Source organism: Lepidochelys olivacea (genome assembly GCF_965140295.1).
Source record: "Lepidochelys olivacea isolate rLepOli2 genome assembly, chromosome: 12".
NCBI classification, from domain to species: domain Eukaryota; kingdom Metazoa; phylum Chordata; order Testudines; family Cheloniidae; genus Lepidochelys; species Lepidochelys olivacea.
The window spans coordinates 3,149,772-3,170,411 of NC_140422.1; the positions used below are offsets into that span (position 1 = coordinate 3,149,772).

General features: G+C 57.3%; 1 protein-coding gene across 7 annotated transcripts in view; it reads left to right on the plus strand.

Moving 5' to 3' along the window:
* Nucleotides 1-20,640, plus strand: part of MTSS2 (MTSS I-BAR domain containing 2) — an 86,930-nt gene that overhangs the window by 13,224 nt on the left and 53,066 nt on the right. For all 7 annotated transcript variants that reach the window (XM_084644163.1, XM_084644162.1, XM_084644164.1 and 4 more), the window contains exons 2-3: nt 9,674-9,735; nt 11,188-11,261. In XM_084644163.1, the coding sequence (XP_084500289.1) occupies nt 9,674-9,735; nt 11,188-11,261 (136 nt within the window). The remainder of the gene's footprint in view (nt 1-9,673; nt 9,736-11,187; nt 11,262-20,640) is intronic.

The window sequence follows — 20,640 nt, forward strand, 5'->3', positions numbered from 1 at the left end:
CGCCCAGCTACCTTAGATACGCTCCAGGTCCCACGCAGCTGCTGCTGCCAAGTTCTGGGCAGCTCCGTGTCCCACCACTGCTCGAGGCAGGGTGCAGTGCCCCATATGGTTAAATACAAATTATCTGCAAGTCTGCAAAGCAGCTGCTTACTGAGTGAGCACAGACTGTGGCCGCTCTGCACAGCTCTCCCCAGCGAGCCCCTCACCCTGGCACCAAGGGAACCCCTGCGAGAAGGGCTGCAGAACTTCAGTCTTGGTGGCCCATGCAGTACCTTCAAAGAGATGGGGACACTTGTCCAACTAGAAACCAAACCAGCCTCCATTGTACAAGTCACTGACCAGCTGTCAGGGGGCAGCTGCCCTCAGTCCCTCGTGTGCTGACCCATGCTTTGGGTCCCAGAACACCCAGACCAGAGGGTCCCTGGGGTCCGACCCTTGACCTGCCCCAGGGCAAGGGATTAGCTGCACAGCTGAGTGCGTCCCATTTTCACACTTGCAGGATTAACAGAGAAGGAGAAAACAAACTGAGCAGGACCTGTGTTGGGGGCCGATCCTGCATGCTCCTGAGCGTGCTCAGCTCCCAGGAGGGTGCCTGGCAGGGTGAGGTTCATTGGCAGTCAGAGAAGGCTAATGAGTCTCAGTAAACCAGGCCCACAGCCTCTAATCTCTGGGCAGAGGAAAGAGTCCAACCCCCTGGTCTTAACTCACAGTCCCATTTCCCACCCTGCTGGGAGCTCTGACCTCCAGTCCTGGAGTGAAATCCCCCCTTCTCTGACCCCACATAGGCCAGGTCTCATCCTGCCACCCTGCTGGCCTTTCCTTGGCCTGTGGCAGGTGCTGCGGCCCAGGGCCGCCAGCCTGCGGGGAGGAGTGAGATCTGCATGACTCTCCACTCCCCAGGGGAGACGTTCACATGCTCCATCAGGCTGGCTCTGGATTCAAGACTCGCCAGGGGGCTGCGGATGAAAGAGTCCCTGTTTGCCCCTGGCAGCGAGGAAAGGACTGTGCAGAGAGATGTCTCTGTGCCCTGCACAGCTGCCTCATTCAGGAGTAGGCAGCTCAGTGTGCCCGCGGGCCCAGCGCAGGCTGGCTGAATGAGCCTTTGGAAAACCACAGCCTCTTGGAGCTGGGAAGGAGAGAGAACAAACCCCACTCCAGTGTAATGCTGGTCGGGGGGAGGGTGCCCCGAAGCCTGGGAATGCGCAAAGAAAAGGGGCTGTGGGAATGGGGAGAGCCCGCAGCCCTGCTCTGCCCTCCCCCCATCTGCTGACAGGAGGGTTACAAGCTAGCCAGGGAGGTGTCTTGGCATGGGGGCCAAGCTGTTAGACAGCACCCTCCCCCCAAGGTGCATCCTCCTGTTTGAGTTCAATGGCAATAAAGGGCATTGGTGTGAGCCCTCCCCAGTGCCCTGCGATCTCTCCTCCGTGCAGTGGGGCTGCACCTGGCTGGGGTGGTGAGCAGCCCCCCAACCCATTGCTCCATCTGGATTGGATTTCTTTTCTTTTTTAGTTTTTTCCTTATTTTGTTTTTTAAACCAGTCCTTTGGCACCTAGTGGTGGCAGCTGCCATGTGAGTGGCAGCATAGATCAGGCTCTGCGCTGCGACTCAGGACACCTGGGTTCTTTTTCCAGCTCTCCCACTGGCTTCCTGTGCAACCTGGAGCACATCACGTCCCTGCTCCATGCCTCGATTTCCCCCTTGGTAAAATGGGAATGTGACTCTGTGAAAGGCTCTGAGTTGCAGAGACAAAGAGATCTAGTAATGCTATAATTAACAGCTGTTGTCAGACTCTGGCCTAGCTTCCTGAGCCCTTAAAACTGATAGAATTGCTTTCACACGTCTTAGTGCTTGAGGGTTTTGAACGTACTATTAGATGTTTTTTACAAAACCCAGCGTTTCAGCAGAGCCCGGTTTCCTGGCTGGCACAAGCTCCCTTTTTCCGAATATTGCACAGACGGCCACCAGACGTCCGAGCTGGTCTCTGGTGCGTTCGCGTTCTGGCATGCCTCCGAGCTGCCCACGATTCCATTTTCCAAGGAGAGCCAGCTTTGTGCTTTGTGCCCATTGCTGAAGAGTACCCTCGCTTGCTTTTCCCCAGCACCACTGCATTGCCAACCTTGTGGCTGTCGCTAGGGGAGAGAGTTGTTTGTTTTTTGCTTTTACCTTAATTAGATTGATTTTAAAAACACTAATAATCAGTGAATTGGTGGAATATTCCATGAGGCGCATAAAGAGCTGCTGACGCTCCGTGGAAAGGCTTGGGAAATATTTCCATTGGCGGTGCTGCGGGCGAGAGAGAAATTCTCTGTATTCTTGCTTATTTTCCTTCCCTCTGTATTTTTAAATTAGACTGAGCCAAATCCTGTATTCAAGAAAATGATCCTCTTGACGTCCCTTCAGCGGCTCTGGAAGTACCCAGGGACTCAGCTGGGTAGATTGGGGAGCTTGGTCTGGGTACAGAAGACAAGCTGGATCTTGCTCCTGACATGTCTGTCTCCATGGAAGGGCCATGGTAGTATAATGCCCTGGTGGTGTGCTTGCGGAGGTGACTGTGTTTTGCTTGGGCCCCCCCGCGAGATAAAGGATTCAGTACCGCTGCCACCGGGGGGGGGTTCTCCTCCTTCAGCTCATGTGAGGAAGTTGAGGAGCTAGGACCCAGATTCTCAGAGGTATTGAGGCAGTGAACTCCCATGGAAATCCAGGGCAGTTAGGCAAGACTATGTCCGTGCTGCATGCCAAGCTCAGGCCCTGACTCAGGTTTGAGCCCAAGCCTCCCTTCTGTCCTCGCACAAATCAGTCTGACTGGGATCAGCAATTACTCAGGACTCTGGTCCTAGGAGCCTGTTGGGGGGCTTGGGGCACATTTCCCAGCCTGCCGCTGCAGCCAGCAGGGCTACAAAATGAAAGCTGTGGTTCTCATGAACCCAGGAGCTGGGGATTTAAGAGCACAGCAACCATCAGGCAAGAGCTGGCAGCACTGGGCAGAACCATCACTATTATTTGTAGTACAGTATCACAGTAAGTACCCAGGACCCCACGGCACCAGGTGCTGTATGGACACAGAATAGACATCGGCCTTGTCCTGAAGAGCATCCATTCTCGGTAACAGCTCACACTGGAGCCTTAGGCCCTGACCCTCAAGGGCATTCGGCCTGCAGTGGGTTTACAACTGTGAAGCTGGGGACTCATCGCCACGCTGACATATCCACACTGCACTGCACAGACTGACTTGGGTCTGCCGTCTGAGCTGTGTCCACACTGCAGAATGACAGGGCTTGGAAAGCTGGACCCAGCTCACAGCAGGACCCGGCCTCTGCAGTGATCAGAGGAGGTGGGCTTCTGCACATGGCATCGCTGCGGGACTTTAGTCCTGCCCAGGAGGGTCACTTCTTACAGTGGGAGAGAATGGTTCTGTCTCCATGGCCCATTCAACCCTTGGGCTCTCCAGAGAGAGTGGCAACAAGGGTCTCAATTGGGGCCCACTGTGGCAGTCTATCTATGATGTGTACCCTTGCCCACACGGATCTGTAGCGAGACTCCCATGAGTGTTTCACAGAGGCCTTCCTGTGCGCCTCACTGCTAATCTAGACTGGATTAGATCCAGAGAGAGGGGAAAGGCCCCATGGCCTATCAGCAATCCCGTGTCTGAACCAGCCAGCCCCCTGGGTGGAAGGTTTCTTAGGATTTTCAAAAGAGCCTTTTCTCTGCTGGTATGTTTGGGGCCAGATCGTCAGCTGGTGTGAACAGTAGTAGCTCCCTTGAAGTCAATGACGCTTACATCAACGTAACATAGGGGGGCGAGGCACCATGAGCAGAGTTGCCTGAGCCAGGAGGGTCCTGAGTTCTAATCCCAGCTCTGATAGTGACCACCTCTGTGCTACAGGGCTAGTGGCTTAACCCCTCTCTGCCTCAGTTTACTCAGCTGTAAAATGGGGCTAATGCCTGCCTCACAAGGGAGCCGTGGGACATAAAGTGCTTGTGAAGGTGACGAGAGCCAAGGAACTTTCCCTGGTGCATATGCCATCCCTCTCACCATTGCCAAGTCATCGTGTGTCTTCGCTGCAGTTCAGTAACCTGCAGGCTTCTTCACAAGGGCTGGCCAGGTGCCCGCTGCTCCTCTTAACTCTGCCCGCTTAACCATGGCATTGCTAGGGTTGCCAACTTTCTAATTTCAGAAAACTGGACACCCTTGCCCCACCCACTGCCTGAGGCCCCGCCCCCGCTCACTCCACCCCCCGCCCCTCCATTGCTTGCTCTCCCCCACCCTCTCTCACATGCTCATTTTCTCTGCAAGGCCCGAGCGGGCGTCGTGCTTGTTCTGACGGGTGTATTCTGCTAAATTCAGGTTTTATTGGTTACAGGATGCTAGAGCTGGCAGCAAAATAGTCAAAAAGGGTCATTTTTAAAAAATGAAACTTCACAAAGGTTTTCATGATTCTTTCCCTCCCCGTTTCCCATTCTTCGTAACCAGCTCCATGTTTTTTGTTCACTAAAGTTACTGTAATTTTATGTGTGGAATTAGGACCACACGTTATCACAGCTGCTATGGGTCCATTAAAGGCCCACTCCTGAAGCCCAAATACAAACCCAGAGAGCGTAACCACAGAAATGCACCTGTCCCGATACCTATATAAAGAAATCTGTAGAAACTGACCCCCACACCTACGTGCAGATACACACCTGTATTCATGTGTCCACATCTAACATGCACTAACAGAAAGACTTCCACATGATTTATTATCACAATTCTTGTTTAGTGCCTAGAGACCCCACCTAAGATCAGGGCTCCAGGGTGGTAGGTGCTGGACAGACACATAAAAAGAGAGTCTGCAACAAAGAGGTTATAATATAGCTAGACAAAGGTGGGGAGAAATGTATGATCCATTGGCTCTTCTGCAATTACTAGTCAACAACATTCTCTTTTTAAGAAATAATACATTGCTTTTAGAGTTCCCTTCTCTTTTAAAAACTTGCTATGAAATGAACACACACGTTTTATGTCATCCATTTTTGTGTGTGCAAGCCAGCGAAAGGAATAAAAGTCCGCACTAGGAATATACACACGTGCGGCAATACACGCGCCTCCGTACACAAAGACGCACAGTCTCTGACACACGTACAGTGCGTGCGTGCACACACTTGTCTACACAGAGACACGTTTCCGTACATTAGGGGCTGCCTAAATCACCCAGCCAGCTGGAGGGGAAAAGGTGGGGGTGGGGGTGGGGGAGAGAGCGAGAATGGGGAGGAAAAGAGGCCAAGGATGAGAGCAGGGTGGGGGGTGAGAGGGAGCAGTAAAGGAGAGGGGAGGAGGTCTGGAGGTGTATGTGGGGTGGATGGGGATGCAGGGGGAGGCAGAAGGCTACAGGTGCGTGAGGATGTGGGGGGCACAGGTGTATAGGGACATAATGGGAGTGCAGCAGTGTACAGAGGTGCAGGGGGTGAGGGACATGGGGGTGGAGAGGATGGGTGGGAGAGCGCTGTAAGGGTTACAGGGCTGGGATGGGTAGGTGTGGGGGGCAGGATGGGATGGGGAGTGGGGTGCAGGGGGCTTGGGGCGGGCAGGGATGCAGTGATGGGGGACAGGGCTGGGGGGGGTTGGGATGGGGAGGGATGCAGTGACGGGGGACACAGGGCACAGGAGGGTTGGGGTGGGGAGGGTTGCAGTGATGGGGATAGAGGTGCGGGGGCTTGGGACAGGGAGAGATACAGTGATGGGACACGGGTGCAGGGGGGTTGGGACGGGGAGGGATGCAGTGAGGGGGGATGGGTTTGGGGGGGTTGGGTCGGGAAGGATGCAGTGATGAGGCGGATAAGGGTGTGGGGGGGTTAGACAGGGAGGGATGCAGTGATGAGGGTGTGGGGGGGTAGGGGCAGGGAGGGATGCAGTGAGGGGGGATAGGTTGGGGCGGGAAGGATGCAGTGAGGGGACGGGGGTGCAGAGGGGTTGGGACGGGGAGGGATGCAGTGAGGGGGGATGCGTTGGGGTGGGAAGGATGCAGTGAGGGGGACGGGGGTGCAGAGGGGTTGGGACGGGAGGGATGCAGTGAGGGGGGATGGGTTGGGGCGGGAAGGATGCAGTGAGGGGGACGGGGGTGCAGAGGGGTTGGGACAGGAGGGATGCAGTGAGGGGGGATGGGTTGGGGCGGGAAGGATGCAGTGAGGGGGACGGGGGTGCAGAGGGGTTGGGACAGGGAGGGATGCAGTGAGGGGGGATGGGTTGGGGCGGGAAGGATGCAGTGAGGGGGACGGGGGTGCAGAGGGGTTGGGACGGGAGGGATGCAGTGGGGGGGATGGGTTGGGGCGGGAAGGATGCAGTGAGGGGGACGGGGGTGCAGAGGGGTTGGGACGGGGAGGGATGCAGTGAGGGGGATGGGTTGGGGCGGGAAGGATGCAGTGAGGGGGACGGGGGTGCAGAGGGGTTGGGACGGGAGGGATGCAGTGAGGGGGGATGGGTTGGGGCGGGAAGGATGCAGTGAGGGGGACGGGGGTGCAGAGGGGTTGGGACGGGAGGGATGCAGTGAGGGGGGATGGGTTGGGGCGGGAAGGATGCAGTGAGGGGGACGGGGGTGCAGAGGGGTTGGGACGGGAGGGATGCAGTGAGGGGGGATGGGTTGGGGCGGGAAGGATGCAGTGAGGGGGACGGGGGTGCAGAGGGGTTGGGACGGGAGGGATGCAGTGAGGGGGGATGGGTTGGGGCGGGAAGGATGCAGTGAGGGGGACGGGGGTGCAGCCCCATTCCCAGCCCTGGGAGACGGGGATACACGCACCTCCCACTGCCGGGTGCCGGCGACGGGGTGACAGGCGGGCAGGCAGACGGGGCACTGGAGCCCGGGCACACGAGGAGCGCCCGGAGAAGAGGCTGGGCAGCAGCGGGAGACCCCTCAACAGCTGCCTGCTCAGCACTGGCGAGCGGTACTAGTCCTCCCCTGCCCTGACCCAGCCGATGGGAGCTGCGCCTGGGGGCGGGGCAGCCTGCAGACCCCCACCCCACCCCCCGGACCCCCACCTCACCCCCCGGCAGCCCCTAAGGCTACGAACTGGAGGTGCCAGCTGCTTCTGGACCTGGGAGCTGTGCGGGCCATGGCCCGGCGCTAGCAGGGAGCCCTCCAGCCCCGCCGTGGCGCCGGGAACAGGACACGCAACAGCCCGGGCAGGGGCGCTGACCGGAGCCGTCAGGATTCCTTTTCGAGCGGGTGTCCCTGGGCGTCACTCACCCAGACCCAAAAGCATCGCTGTCCCATGCTGACCCACCCGCCGGGCACGGCTTGTTGCTGTCGATGGCTCAGGCTGGAAGTGCTGAGCTGAAGTCAAGGAAACGAGCCTCCCGCCACCCCAGTCTTCCTTGGGCTTTTTGTTGTGTCCATCCGTGGCTGTAACCCCTACCTGGGTCATGTACCTGGGGCCAAGGAATAAACTCGGTCTCTGCTTGCGCCCTGCCCTGTTCCCAGGAGCTGCCCCTGCCGGCATGGTGCCAGTCCACTCCTTGCTTATGTTCTCCAGCCGCACTCTGATACACCAGCTCACGCTGAGTCGTTCTGCTGCAGGAGGGGCCCCATGGGGCCCTAGGATCAGGCCTTCTGGGAACCCACCCGCCCCTCATTCCTGACTGCAGGAGCTGGAGATCTGCCGGGACTGGGCCGGCTAGAATGGTTTGCATTACAGGTCCAGAGCAGGGAATCAGTACATCCCAACAGACAGGCTCCGAGCACAGAGGCGATCGGCCAGGAGAGAGCCGGCCTATTGGCATTGACGTGGGCCAGGTTGGACTCAGTGACCTGGAGACAAAAGGCCTTTCGCTGTCCCAGCCCTGCCTCTCCCTGCGGTGCCTGGTGTGGCCTGGCTCTCAGAGGAACTGAGCCCCCGCAGTGTCCGATGATTGCAATGGGAGCTGGGTGTGCTCAACCCGGGGGAGGCACGATGGTCCCATGGATTGTGAGCCTGGGAAATGGTTCACCCAAAATGCCTTTTCACGGAGAACACCTGTTTGTAGACAGTGCACCGGTTTGCGGGAAAGGGTCGGTTTGGCCAAAGGTCTCAACTCGCAACCAAGTTCTGAAACGGTCAGCGTGTCCTTTGGACCCGTTCTGAATAGGGTTCCAGTTCCCAATGATTTTCCATGTCCAAACGTGCGTGAATGGGAGTAAAAATCACGTTTGAACATGATCATCACTGAAGCAAAATATTTCAATTCACCTGAACTAAAGAAGTCTTTGGCGGGGGTTGGGGAGGCGGAAGTGGGTGGGGGGGTATTCAGTGTCCAAGAAATGTTGAGATTTCACCTCTTCCTGCTGATTCACAATGGGAAAAACGTTCAAACACGGGAAAACGTCTGGGCTGGGGAAAGGTTTTCCCACCCAGCTCTACCTGTGCTGCAATCTGACTGCAGCGTCCATCAGCCAGCTGCACTTTTGTGCTGCATCAAGTGCATCTGCTTGGGTGAGTTGTTTTAAAACGCTCAAGCCCCTCTCAGCTCCCTGCACTCGAAGACCTGCCCCACACGGGGGCTGACTGGCCAGCTGCAGCCAGAGGAGGGGGCTTTGCTCTTATGAGGTCTGGGGAACCCGCTTGTAAATCACTGCTCCTGCTGTCCACTTTCACCCTGCACACCACCGCGTTGGTAGAGCGACCCTGCAGCTGGCCCGGCTGCTCAGCTGGATTAGGCTGGGTTTGCTGGGCGGGTGGGGGGAAGTGAGAGGCTGGTTGCTTTGTCATACTCACTGCAGAAATTCAAACCCTGAGATGGACGGATCTGCCCTTCCCAAATGGAAAATCATGGGTCATTCCAGTTTCAGGCCCTGTCTCTCCTGCATCCCTGCCCTTGGCTACCGTAAAACAGCCCCTGCTATGGTCTAGCCCTGAGCTCTCCTGTATGGTCTATTTGGTTCTCTGGCCTCAGGGGGCTGTGCAGAAATCCTGAGCTTGTATGAGCTCTGCAGCACCCAGGAGTCGGGGCTCTTTGTGAAATCAGATTCTGGGATAAACGTCCTTCCTGGGGTAACTCCGTGGAGTGCAGTGGGATGATTCTCGGGTGACAGGACCACCAGTGATATGGGGGTTACACTGCACACAGGAGACCCTGGGATTCTGAACGGGGGTGGGGAAGGAAAATAGCCCCAGACTGGTCATCTTCGCCACAAATCTAGCATGCTGTCCAGCTAATGAGAGGGCAGCGTGCCGGGGCCCCTTGGGAGTGAATCCTGTGAGACAGATACCTGATAGGAGGTCAGCTCTCTGCCCTGGGGGTGGGGGTGGGGGTGGGAGGCTAGTGGTCCGGGCAAGAGCCTTGGCCTTGTGAGACAGTTCCTCGCACGGTCACAGATTTTTCGTGTGACTGTGGGCAAGTCACTTGGTGTCTCTGTGCCTCTGCTCCCATGAGAGAACAGCCCTGCCCTGCTCCCAGGGATGTGTGAGCAGCTCTGCTCCTATGGGGCAGGGGGCCAGACGAGCATCTCTCTCATATCACTCCTGCATTGCACTCTGCACGGCTAGGCTGGTGTGCGAGGGAGGAGCAGGCCGCGCTGGGGCCAGGCTGGCTGGGGGATTTAAAAGTGCATTTAAAAGTGCCTGGGGTTGTATGGGACATCCCTGAGAAACCGTGTGAGAGGACACACCCTGTGATCTGAGAGCTCTCCTCTGGTTCTTCATCTCTCTCTGCTTTCTGTTGTTTCAGAGCTCCTATCCCATCTGGGAAGATTTCAACTCCAAGGCAACTAAGCTGCACTCCCAGCTCAGGTGAGTCGTCCCGGGATCTGCACCAGGTTGAATGCTGCTGGGAAAGACCTTGCAGTCCCACAAAGCTGACTGAAGGAGGCCATGCAGAGCAGCTCTGCTCTCCAGCCAGGCCAGTGCCAGCTGCTCGGGAATTCAGGTGATGAATGTAAGAAGAGAGCTGGCAAAGCCCCAGCACAGAGGCTGGCTGCAGCTCTGCAGCCCAGCACACCAGGCAGCAGGAGGAAGCTGCTTGAGGATCCAAACAAGAGCCAGGCACTTGCCAGTTGAACCCCCATGTGCTGGGCGTGTGACTCAGAGACTAAACTAGTGACTTTTAAAAGCGAGAGCTCAAAGAGTTTCACTAAGGGGACCAGTACCAATAGATGGCAAAACGGAGGCACGGAGAAGATAAGGCAGCTGGCCAAGGATACGGAGCAAGGCGGTGGCAGCAGCAGGCTTAGAAGCCAAGGATTCCCCCCACTATGGCCCCTCTAGGCCCCTGTGCTGTACTGGGGCCAGAAAGCCCCTTAGCTGACTGCCGGCCCAGCGCCATGCTGGTACCGCCAGCACGGACGCAGGTGTCGTGAGCGTTGGTTGGGAGCTCCCCCTTTCTGATTAGCTGAGCGATGTAGCAATTCTAGTGTAGACTAGCCCTTTGTCTCACAAGTCAGGAAGGCCTGCTGGGGATTCAGCCTCCTGTGTCTCGCGGGGGTGCCGGAGCCAGGTTAATTCCTTGTCGCTGGAGTTCAGGAACAGGATAACCCTCGCTGGTTTAGTGTGAGGGCTCTGTTTACTGCTAATAGGTAAATTGAGGTAAACCCCCATTCCTGTGTCTAGGACTGACCTGTTTATCACCTTTACCGAGGCTAGGCTGGCTGATCTTGAACATGTTCTAATCACATCATACGGAGGGAATCCATAACTTCACATATAACTTTAACATATGCATTTTACAATTATGTTAATAACCAACATGTTATAAGCTTTTATATGATAGCTCACAAGGCGTATTTTGTTCAGATATTACTGCTGTTGTACATAGGATGTGAATACAGGGGTGCCTAGGGTCACACCCATTCTCTTGACAAGCAACCTGTGGAACTCACTGCTGCATCAGGACATTGTGCTAAAAGTTGGGGCTGCATAACGGCATGGCTGTTAGTAATAAAGGTAGCTACTGTGCTGGCTAGGGTAGGGATGAGCTAATCTCATGCTTCCGAGCAAAGGATGATCACAGCAGGGGTCAGGAAGGTATTTCCCCTATGTACAATACTGGACAACTTGTTAGGGGATGTTATTTATGCTTCCTTTGAAGAGTCAGATAATAGCCGCTGCTCGAGACAGGATACAGTGGTATGGCCCGTTGGGATTTGAGTGTGTGGGCGTTCCTGTGTGTAGGGATCAGTAGAAGGTGCACTGCATTAGTCCTTTGGACTCCCAGCTGACGTATGCATCCATCTCTTTGTGCCTCAGGACTACAGTGCTGGCAGCAGTCGCCTTCCTGGACGCCTTCCAGAAAGTGGCAGACATGGCCACCAACACACGAGGTAGGCCTGCTGCTCAGAAGCCCCCTGCAGACAGCACACTCAAAGCCAGCTTGACTGGCACTCCCATAGCAGACTCCCTGCCCAGAGATTTGCTTTCACAGGGTTTTTCGGTGTGCGTGTGGGGCGGTGGGGAGCAGTATTGTCCGTGGAAGACTGGTCGTGAAGCTGGTCCATCACCCGGTGTGTGTGAGAGTCCTCGGGGCACAGAACTCTGAAGCTACTGCGTGTGGGGAGCCCAGACAGGGCAACTTTGTGCCTCAGGAGGGAGGGAAGAGAGAGGAGATCGGATGGAAAGGGTGGGCGAAGCGAAGAGTGGGAGTGGACGGACAGATGAGGGGAGAATGGGGTCATGGGGTGGGGAGGATTGCAACAAACAGGAGGGTGGGAGAGGAAGGAGAGAGACCAAGACAGGAGCCAAAGGCAGGGCTGAAAAGAGGAGCCGGCAGAGGCAGGTGCGCCCGAAGTTCGGCAGGGCTCCTTCGCCCGGGCACTGAGCCTCGCCCGTGGCACCCGTCCGCTGGCTGCAGTGCACGGGCATGTGCTCGGCGCTCCCTGTGCACCCGAAGTCTGCTGTGCTTGCGGCTCGCTGCGAAGCTAGCCTGAATTCTCTCTGGCAGCCTCTCAGCGCCTCTTCCTCAGGAAGCTGGAGGGGCTGCCCCTGGGCGCTACTATGGGGCGCCAGGGACCCGCCGGTTCAATGCCGAGGCGCTCCTTTGAGAGCTGGAGCGAGAACTTTGGGCGTTTTCGCCCCAGGGCCTGATTTTCAGACGTGCTGAACACCCACAGCAACCCCAGGAGCGGCGGATGCTCAGCACCCCTGAAACTCAGGCCCGCGACTGCACGGACCAGGTATCATCACACGTTCTGTGGTGACACTGGGAGGCTTTTGTTCCCTCCAAATGAGCAATTTCAATGCTTCCAGCACTGGTTCAGGGGGGCCCATTGCTGACATCTGCCTTCAGCAGTGCGTCAATTTCCTAGTATAGACAGAGCTTGAACACGCAGTTTGGGTAAAGACCAGCTGCTGGGCAATGGGTTTTTGTTGGTCGCTTGAACGACCACTTAGAACGGTACAAATACGATGCAGTGACCAGGGTGGGTGGACAAACTGTGCCTGGCTTTAAGAGAGTTTCTTTCTCTGTGTTGCTTTAGTTGCACATCCTAGAGCACGTCACTGAGGCCGAGCGTGAACTTCAGACACCTGCTCCATCATTCCATGCCTAATGGCTGTTGAAGGGAGAGGTGGGAGGAGCAACTGCATTAGGACATGCAAAGGATTCCCCACCTGTGCTTGAGAGAGCTAGTGTTGTATGCTTAGAGCAGGAAAGCCAGGACTCCTGCCTTCTCCTCCTGACTGATGGCTTCAGGATTGAGCATCACTGGGCTTCAGTTTCCCCAGCTGTAAAATGGGCACACTGGTGCCCGCCTGCAACGTGAATTTGTTCCTGTTTGCAAGGTGCTTTGGGATCCTCAGCCAGGAGAGGCTGGGGTTGGGCAGAGCGATCGCAGTGGCATTGCCTGGTGATAAGGGCAGCGGGGGCCGGAAGGGCAATGCCCTTCTGCTGACGAGATGTTTGCAGCATCCCCATTCTCCTGTCTCTCTCACCTGGGCACCCACTTCAACCTTAAGAAGCAAAGAGTGGAAGCCAGTGTCAGGATCTCGTTGGGCAGGGGGTTAGCCACCCCCTGTGAGTTACTGACCCACTCCCAGGAGCCCGGCTGGAAGCTGGGCCCAGCTTGCCTTGACCCCCACTGGCCCCACTTTTGATGCTCCTTCACATTTAGAAGCCCTGTACCAAGCCTGGCCTCTTGGCAGTGCTAACGAGGGTTGGGCTGCACTCTGCTGCAGATGGCCAGTACAGATGTGCTTGTGTGTCTTGTTCCCCCGTGCGTCGCCTCACTGCCTCCTTCCCCCCATCCCCGGCTGCAGCCAAGGTGCAGGATCCCCTGCGAAGGGGCACGAAGGGAAGCCGTGGACAGATGTGCAGTGTGATTACTGGAGACTGGGGCACAGGAAATAGAAAAGTCAGCAAAGCAAGGCTGGGATTTACAAAGGAGGTCAGATGCCACTGAGGACTGGGGGGAGGACTGAGGCCAAGCCTGCTGGCTCCAGCAGCTCCTAGCTGGACCCCGAGGTTTGGGTGGGGTCACAGACATGGGAACAACCCAAAACACAGCGACTGTTGTTTTCTTCACAGAGCGCGTGTTGTTCTGAGTTGTCCCAGGGTTTCTCTCCCGGATAGCCTGGGTGCATGAGCTCATTGGTGCCTGATCCATGGGTTAATTTGGTTTTGGACCAGGATGGGAGAGGCCAGTAGTAAAAGGACATCACTAATCTCCTGTGACATCCCTGTGTGTTTACCTCGTACGCATCCTCACACCCCACTGGCCTCCTGCTCACTGTGTCTCTGCCCAGTGATACCACTGAGGGTTAGTCAGTGGAAACCCTGAGGGAGCAGGAGCAGGCTGTGGGGAGGGGACCCTTACACCTATCTGTGTGTGGTGGGAGTGGGTCTGGCAGAATGCATTATGGGTGAATATTTGCATGTGCAAATGAGATCTATCCTTTTTTGCCCCCAGTGGGGAAACTAGGTGGCTACAGCACTGGCCTCTCCAGATCTGATTGCATTTGATCTGTGTCTGATGGCGCCTGGGCCAATGACAGCAGCTACCCTCAGTGTAGCCAGCAAACCCAGACTGAAGAGAGAGAATACAATCGGGGCTTTACCTACAATGCGCCCAGCACTCTGTACAGCTCAGGCACTGCGGTTTGGAGTGAGCTAAGGAGAACAGGACCCCTGGACATGGTGTGCCGAGGACTGGGATTGCCAGACCAGTTAAAAACCCTCATTCGTAACCAGTCTGCGGACCCAATTTGTCTCGCCTCCTTGGGGCCAGGGCCTGGTCTCTCAAGCATGATCGGGGAGCAGGGCTGGGGCCCGGGGCTGAGGCGTGGGTTCCAGACTGGGTCACTGGGGCTACAATGCAGATCCATGCGGTGGGGCTGTCTCCCGGGCCCAGCCAAAGGGAAGCAGTGTGGACCGTGACTGCGTGGGTCAGCTTCTCCTCCCAGAGCCCTAGACTCGGTCGGGCAGGGCTGACGAGCAGCGTGGCCAGGCTGTGCTGGCAGCTTAGGCCAATAGTGTGTTTTTTCCCCGTAGTTCGCTAGCTTTCCTCCTGAACACAGCGGGACCCTTGTACGCAGGCTCTCGGAGCACAGATGCTTCTCCGTGGGGCAGGGAAGAGCTGCAATGCCAGACTGAGACCGTAGGGAACAGGGCTGATTGCTTTTTGGGGACAGCGTGGTTCTGACACATTCGGACCGCACAAGCTGCTAGCTGCGGGGCGCTGTGCCTCGGTTGGATTCAGGCTATGGGCCCAAGGCAGCCCTACACCAGGCCTGAATCTGGCCCCTGTCTTTGTCAACTAAGGCACAGAGGTGGCACTTGCAGCTCGGATTTGGTCTGCCATGGAGCTCCGCGGCTGCAGCAGGGCTGGGTTTGGCCCGTTGTGTTGTCTGGCTCTCACTGATCAGTGTGACATCTGGCTCCCTGGAGTCTCTTCTAAGAGGACAAGAAAATCCAGGCCAGGTTCACTGGTGAGAATCATCTGTGAAAGCAGTTCACTAGTCAGTTCATGCGGGTGTCACTCCCGCACAATTGGAAAAAGATCCAGAAATGGGTTTGGACCTCCGCCTGGAATGAACTCTGGGTATTGCCATGAAGAGGAGCAGAACCTGAATGTCGGTGCTCAGCTGGAATGGGCTGCAGGGCAGCCTTTGAGAGGAGAAGACCATGAACTGGCTCACGGGGCTGGCATGTGATGGACTCTGCCTTTGCCCGATCCTCTGCAGTGATGGAGGTCTCGAGCAGAAAAGCAGAAATCTCTAAGGCCAGACACTGGTGTTAGGTGGAAGATGGAGTCACCAGCCCAGGGAGCAAAGTCTCTCTCAGCACCAGTGTGTGAGTTAGGGATGAAGGAGACACGTTCCCCTGCACTATAACCAGAGGTGAAAGTAAGCCGGTCCGGTCCAGTACGACATACCGGCAAGAGCCAGTACGCTGTGCCAGACCAGACCAGCTTCCCCAGGCTGGTGCTTTAAAGGGCCCCGGGCTCCCCACAGCAGAGCTCCGGGCCCTTTAAATCACCGCCGGAGCCCTGCCACCGCTACCCCGGGGCTCCGGCAGCGGGGCTCGGGGGGCGCTTTAAAGGGCCCCAAGTTCCACTCGGTAGCAGCAGCCACAGCCCAGGGCCCTTTAAATTGCCCCGGGGCTCCCAGCTGTCTCTGCAGCTGGGAGCGCCGGGGGTGATTTAAAGGCCCTGGGGCTCCCAGCCACAGCCGGAGCCCCAGGGCTTTAAATCTTGATTTAAAGGGCCCAGGTATTTAAAGGCCCCGCCTCTTCCGGTTGAAGCCACGCCCCCTGCTCAGGACTCCAGAGTACCGGTAAGTCCTTTAAGTTACTTTCACCCCTGACTATAACCAGTATGACACACTCTACACATGCTGGGGCTGCCTGCCTCCCCTTCCTTCCTCCAAAGAGAGCAGTGTACATTTATTCTGTTAAGCCCCCTTCTCCTCTCAGTGCAGAGATAGTGAAACATGCCAGCGTGGGAACCTGCACTAGCTTTTGACAGGGTGAGCTCCCCACGCTGGCCCTGCAAGAGCTGAATTGGGCCAGTTGGCTGCAATCCAGGCAAAGCCCTGATTAGGTGAGCTCACCTGGGGGGAGCAGGCAGGGTTTGTCTAGATAGGAGAGTGGAAGCAGAGGGGGCTGCAGTCACTCCCTGGGGGAAGGGGGGTGAGTTGGGGGCTATAGAGACAAGGAGCCCACGGTTACTCTGGGGAGAAGGGAGGGGAGGGCCAGGAGGGGAGGAAGCAGCTCATGGAAAGGCGGCAGGGTTAAGGGACCCTGGCAGCACTGCTGACCGGGCTATTAAAAGTCCAGTCAGCGGCGCAGGCAGGCTCCCTACCCAGCTCCTCGTGGCTTCCAGGAAGCTGCCAGCATCTCCCTCTGGCTCCTAGGTGGGGGGACAGCCACTGGAGCTGTGTGTGCTGCCCCCGTCCCCAGTGCCAGCTCAGCTGCTCCCATTGGCCAGGAACCGTGGCCAATGGGAGCCGAGGGGGCGGTGCCTGCAGGTGTGGGCAGTACAGCGAGCCATGTGGTCATGCCTCCGCTTAGGAGCCGGAGGGAGATGTCGGTAACTTCCCAGGAACCTCCTGAGATAAGCACAGCCTGGAGCTCCTACCCAACACCCCATCCTGCACCCCAAACCGTGGCCCCACCCCAGAGCCTATGCCCCCAGGCAGAGCCCTCACCCCAACCCCCTGCCCCAGCCCGCATCCCTCTCCTGCACCCCAAACCCTCATCTCTGGCCCCACCCCAGAGCCCGCAGCCGGAGCCCTCACTTCCCCCTGCACCCCAACCTCCTGCCCCATCCTGGAGCCCGCATGCCCAGCCCAGAGCCCATACCCCCTCCCACATCCCAACTCTGTGCCCCAGCCTGGAGCCCTCTCCTGCAGCCCAATCCTCCAAGCCCAAGCCGCTCATCACTAGCTCCACCCCAGAGCCTGTACCCCCAGCTGTAGCCCTCACCCCCCTCCCACACCCAAACCCCCTGCCCCAGGCTGGTGAAAGTGAGTGGGGGTGGGGGAGAGCAAGCGATGGAGGGAGGGGATGGAGCAAGCGGGGATGGGGCCTTGGAGAAGGGGCGGGGTATCAGGGAAGGGGCATGGGGCAGGGGTATTCGTTTTTGTGTCATTAGAAAGTTGACAACCCTAGGAAGGGTGCAGACCCCCACCTTGGCTGCTGTTTGGAGGATCACTGAGCTGGAACCCAGAGTAGAGGCCGGGCCCATCTGCTGAGAGAGCAGCACCTGGGGCAGCGCGTGGGATGGGAGGACTGCCAGCCTCCGATACACAGTGACCTGGCCGGAGGGCCGCGTCACAAAGAGGTGCTGCAGTTCCTGGAATGAGAGGGGCCACAGATGGAGGAAGAGCTGGAGCACAACCACTGGAAGGGGCGTTGGCCGTGCAGAAGCATAGAATAGAATCATAGAAGATCAGGGTTGAAAGAGATCTCAGGAGGTCATGTAGTCCAATCCCCTGCTCAAAGCAGGACCAACATCAACTAAATCATCCCAGTCAGGGCTTTGTCAAGCTGGGCCTTAAAAACCTCTAAGGATGGCAATTCCACCCCCTCCCTAGGTAACCCATTCCCGTGCTTCACCACCCTCCTAATGAAATAGTGTTTCCTAATATCCAACCTAGACCTCCCCCACTGCAACTTGAGACCATTGCTCCTTGTTCTGTCATCTGCCACCACTGAGAACAGCCGAGCTCCATCCTCTTTGGAACCCCCCTTCAGGTAATTGAAGGCTGCTATCAAATCCTCCCTCACTCTTCTCTTCTGCAGACTAAATAACCCCAGTTCCCTCAGCCTCTCCTCATAAGTCATGTGTTCCAGCCCCCTAATCATTTTTGTTGTCCTCTGCTGGACTCTCTCCAATTTGTCCACATCCCTTCTGTAGTGTGGGGCCCAAAACTGGACACAGTACTCCAGGTGTGGCCTCACAAGTGCCAAATAGAGGGGAATAATCACGTCCCTCGATCTGCTGGCAATGCTCCTACTAATGCAGCCCAAAATGCCATTGGCCTTCTTGGCAACAAGGGCACACTGTTGATGCATGTCCAGCTTCTCGTCCACTGTCACCCCTAGGTCCTTTTCAGAAGAACTGCTGCCGAGCCATTCAGTCCCTAGTCTGTAGCGGTGCATGGCATTCTTCCTTGCTAAGTGCAGGACTCTGCACTTGTCCTTGTTGAACCTCATCAGATTTCTTTTGGCCCAATCCTCCAATTTATCTAGGTCACTCTGGACCCTATCCAGAGCTAAGCCCCAGAACGGCCAGGAGGAGGCGCTATCCTGCAGTGAGTAGCGCACCCAGTCACATAGCCACACAATAGGTGCAGCACACGCTGTCACAGAAAGACGCCCCCACCACCCTGCTGAAGCCCTGCCCTGCTGCGTGGCCCATTCAGGCCTCTCTGCTGAGGCTGCTGCTTTGCGTGGGACACCCGGCCCCTGGAAGCAGGCTCCCGCTTGTTTCACCCAGGCCACCAACCATCAGAATGGTGACAGTGGGTGGCCAGGCCTATCCTGGATCTGAGCCAGCGCTCAGAGGGGAAAGGTCGCACAGCCCCGTTTCTGGCTCCCTAGCCACACAGAGAGCCCCATCTGAAGTGTGACCCTCCATAGAGACCCATGACGAGGTGAGCCAGACCCAGGTCTGTGGCCCCTCGCAGGGCTCCCGCCTCTGATCACAGAGGGTTGGTGTAAGGGAGTCGGCGTTCCTCCCGCCAGCCCCAGCCCTGTGGAGCCGTAGGGCTCTGCTCCCTCCTACCCCGCGGGCGTGCGGTGGGCAGCACAGAACCTCAGGAGCTGGGTTAGTGGCATGTGACACAGCCCAGGAGATTTGGGGGGAGGGATAGCTCAGTGGTTTGAGCATTGGCCTGCTAAACCCAAGGTTGTGAGTTCAATCCTTGAGGGGGCCATTTAGGGATCTGGGGCAAAAATTGGGGATTGGTCCTGCTTTGAGCAGGGGGTTGGACTAGATGACCTCCTGAGGTCCCTTCCAACACTAACCTTCTATGATTCTATGATCTGACTCTGCGGATGCTGCTGACATGCCCCACGTTACCAAACACCTGGGCCTTGCTTCTCTCTACGCCCTGTGTCTCCTTGCACGGCTTCCCGTCACCTCAAGTGATCTGCCCGCAAGAGGCAGCAGCCGCTTCCCTGACTCTCTTATTTCCCAGCCCTGCTGGAGCTGCTGTCTTTCGCGCTCTTCCTCCCTCTCTCGTGTGGCTGTTCAAACCCATGGATGGCAGTGAGGCTCTGGCCTTCCCCGGCTTTAGCCTGCCGGCTGCCTGGAGGCCTGATGCTGAGAGTGCGAGCGTGTCCCACTTCACTGGCACTGCGGGCGCTCTGCACCAGGCAGGATTAAGCCGTGGATTAGTAGCAGAGGATAGGGTGGTGGTTCTCCACCTCTGGCAACTTAGAACCCAAACCATGTGTGCTGGCTTGCCGAGGCCCAGCCGAATCCAGCAGTCCTTTGGGGACACAAAGGATCAAGGGATGGGGGGTATGGGGAGAGCTGATGTTTGCCTTTGGAGTGCTGGCTTGGGCCTGCTGTGGGGGTGCCAGACGGGAGGTGCTGGGCACGTGGACCAGGTGCTGCTACTACCTAATTAACACACACTCCTGCCTTTGGCACGGGCAGGGCATGGAGATCCTGGTGAGGGGGTAGAGGCTTGTAGTTTGGAGCAGAAGAACCAAGGTCCAAGGTTTGTCTTCCCAGCTGTGTGTGGTCTGTGTTGTGCAGGAGCTCAGACTGGATGAGCATCACAGTCCCATAATAACCTGTCACTGGTCTCTATCGGTCAGTAGCTGATTGTCCTTATGAGCTTTTTGCCTCCTGGGGCCTGCCTGTGGGATCCAACCTCCTTCTGGGACCTCCTCCGCCCAGGCACTGAAATGCTGTGAGGAGACCAGCTCTCAAATCAGTCCACCCCAGAAATGTCTCCCTCAGACAGTGAAACCCCTGAGAAAAGCATAAACCCCAGTGCTCCAAACTGCCCACTCCTCCCTCTGCTGTCAGCTGCCCAGCGCCCGGTTCCCTCTTTGGCAGCTCAGAGCCCCGCTCTCCACGGCTCGGCTTGTTCACAGCAGATGGTCCCAGCCTGCTTTCTAGACGTTCGGTATCCAGGCCATCTGGAGCTGTGCAGGCAGGCGGCAGCTTTAGGTGGAATCAGATTTGTCTACAGACACACTAGCCTACTGCACTGTTATGGATTAGATCGGTTAACTCCTCTCGGCAGCATGAGCCTGGCCTTCTCTGAGCCTGCCGTAGCTCGGAATGCCCTGCAGGATGCCAGCTGCTGCCTGCTGCTCCCCGCAGACTGGCTGCCAGGGCACAGTCGGAAACCCAGGGCGCGCAGCATGGGAACATAGGCAGAGTCTAGGCGGGGAACCCAGCACCAGGTCCGAGCGAGTGACCTGCATGGCAGTGTGAGAGCAGAGAGACAGAAGGAGGAGTGTCAGGACAAGGGTGAGGAGAGTGAGGAGCAAGTGACCAAGGGTGGGGGGCCAAGGGATGGAGAAGAGACACCAGACAGACATCAGAACCAACAGGGCAGATTCGGGTACCATGGGAAGGGCCGGCCCCAGCTCAGACCTGCCACTCAGCAGCGGTGGGGGAGCTTTGCCTGACAGCCCATCAATCATTCCCCCACCACCTCTCAGAGAGGCAGTGGGCTGCCCTTAACCAGCACCCTGCCATGGAGCCCCCGGCACAGCCCCGGGGAGAGGCAACAAGGGAAGGT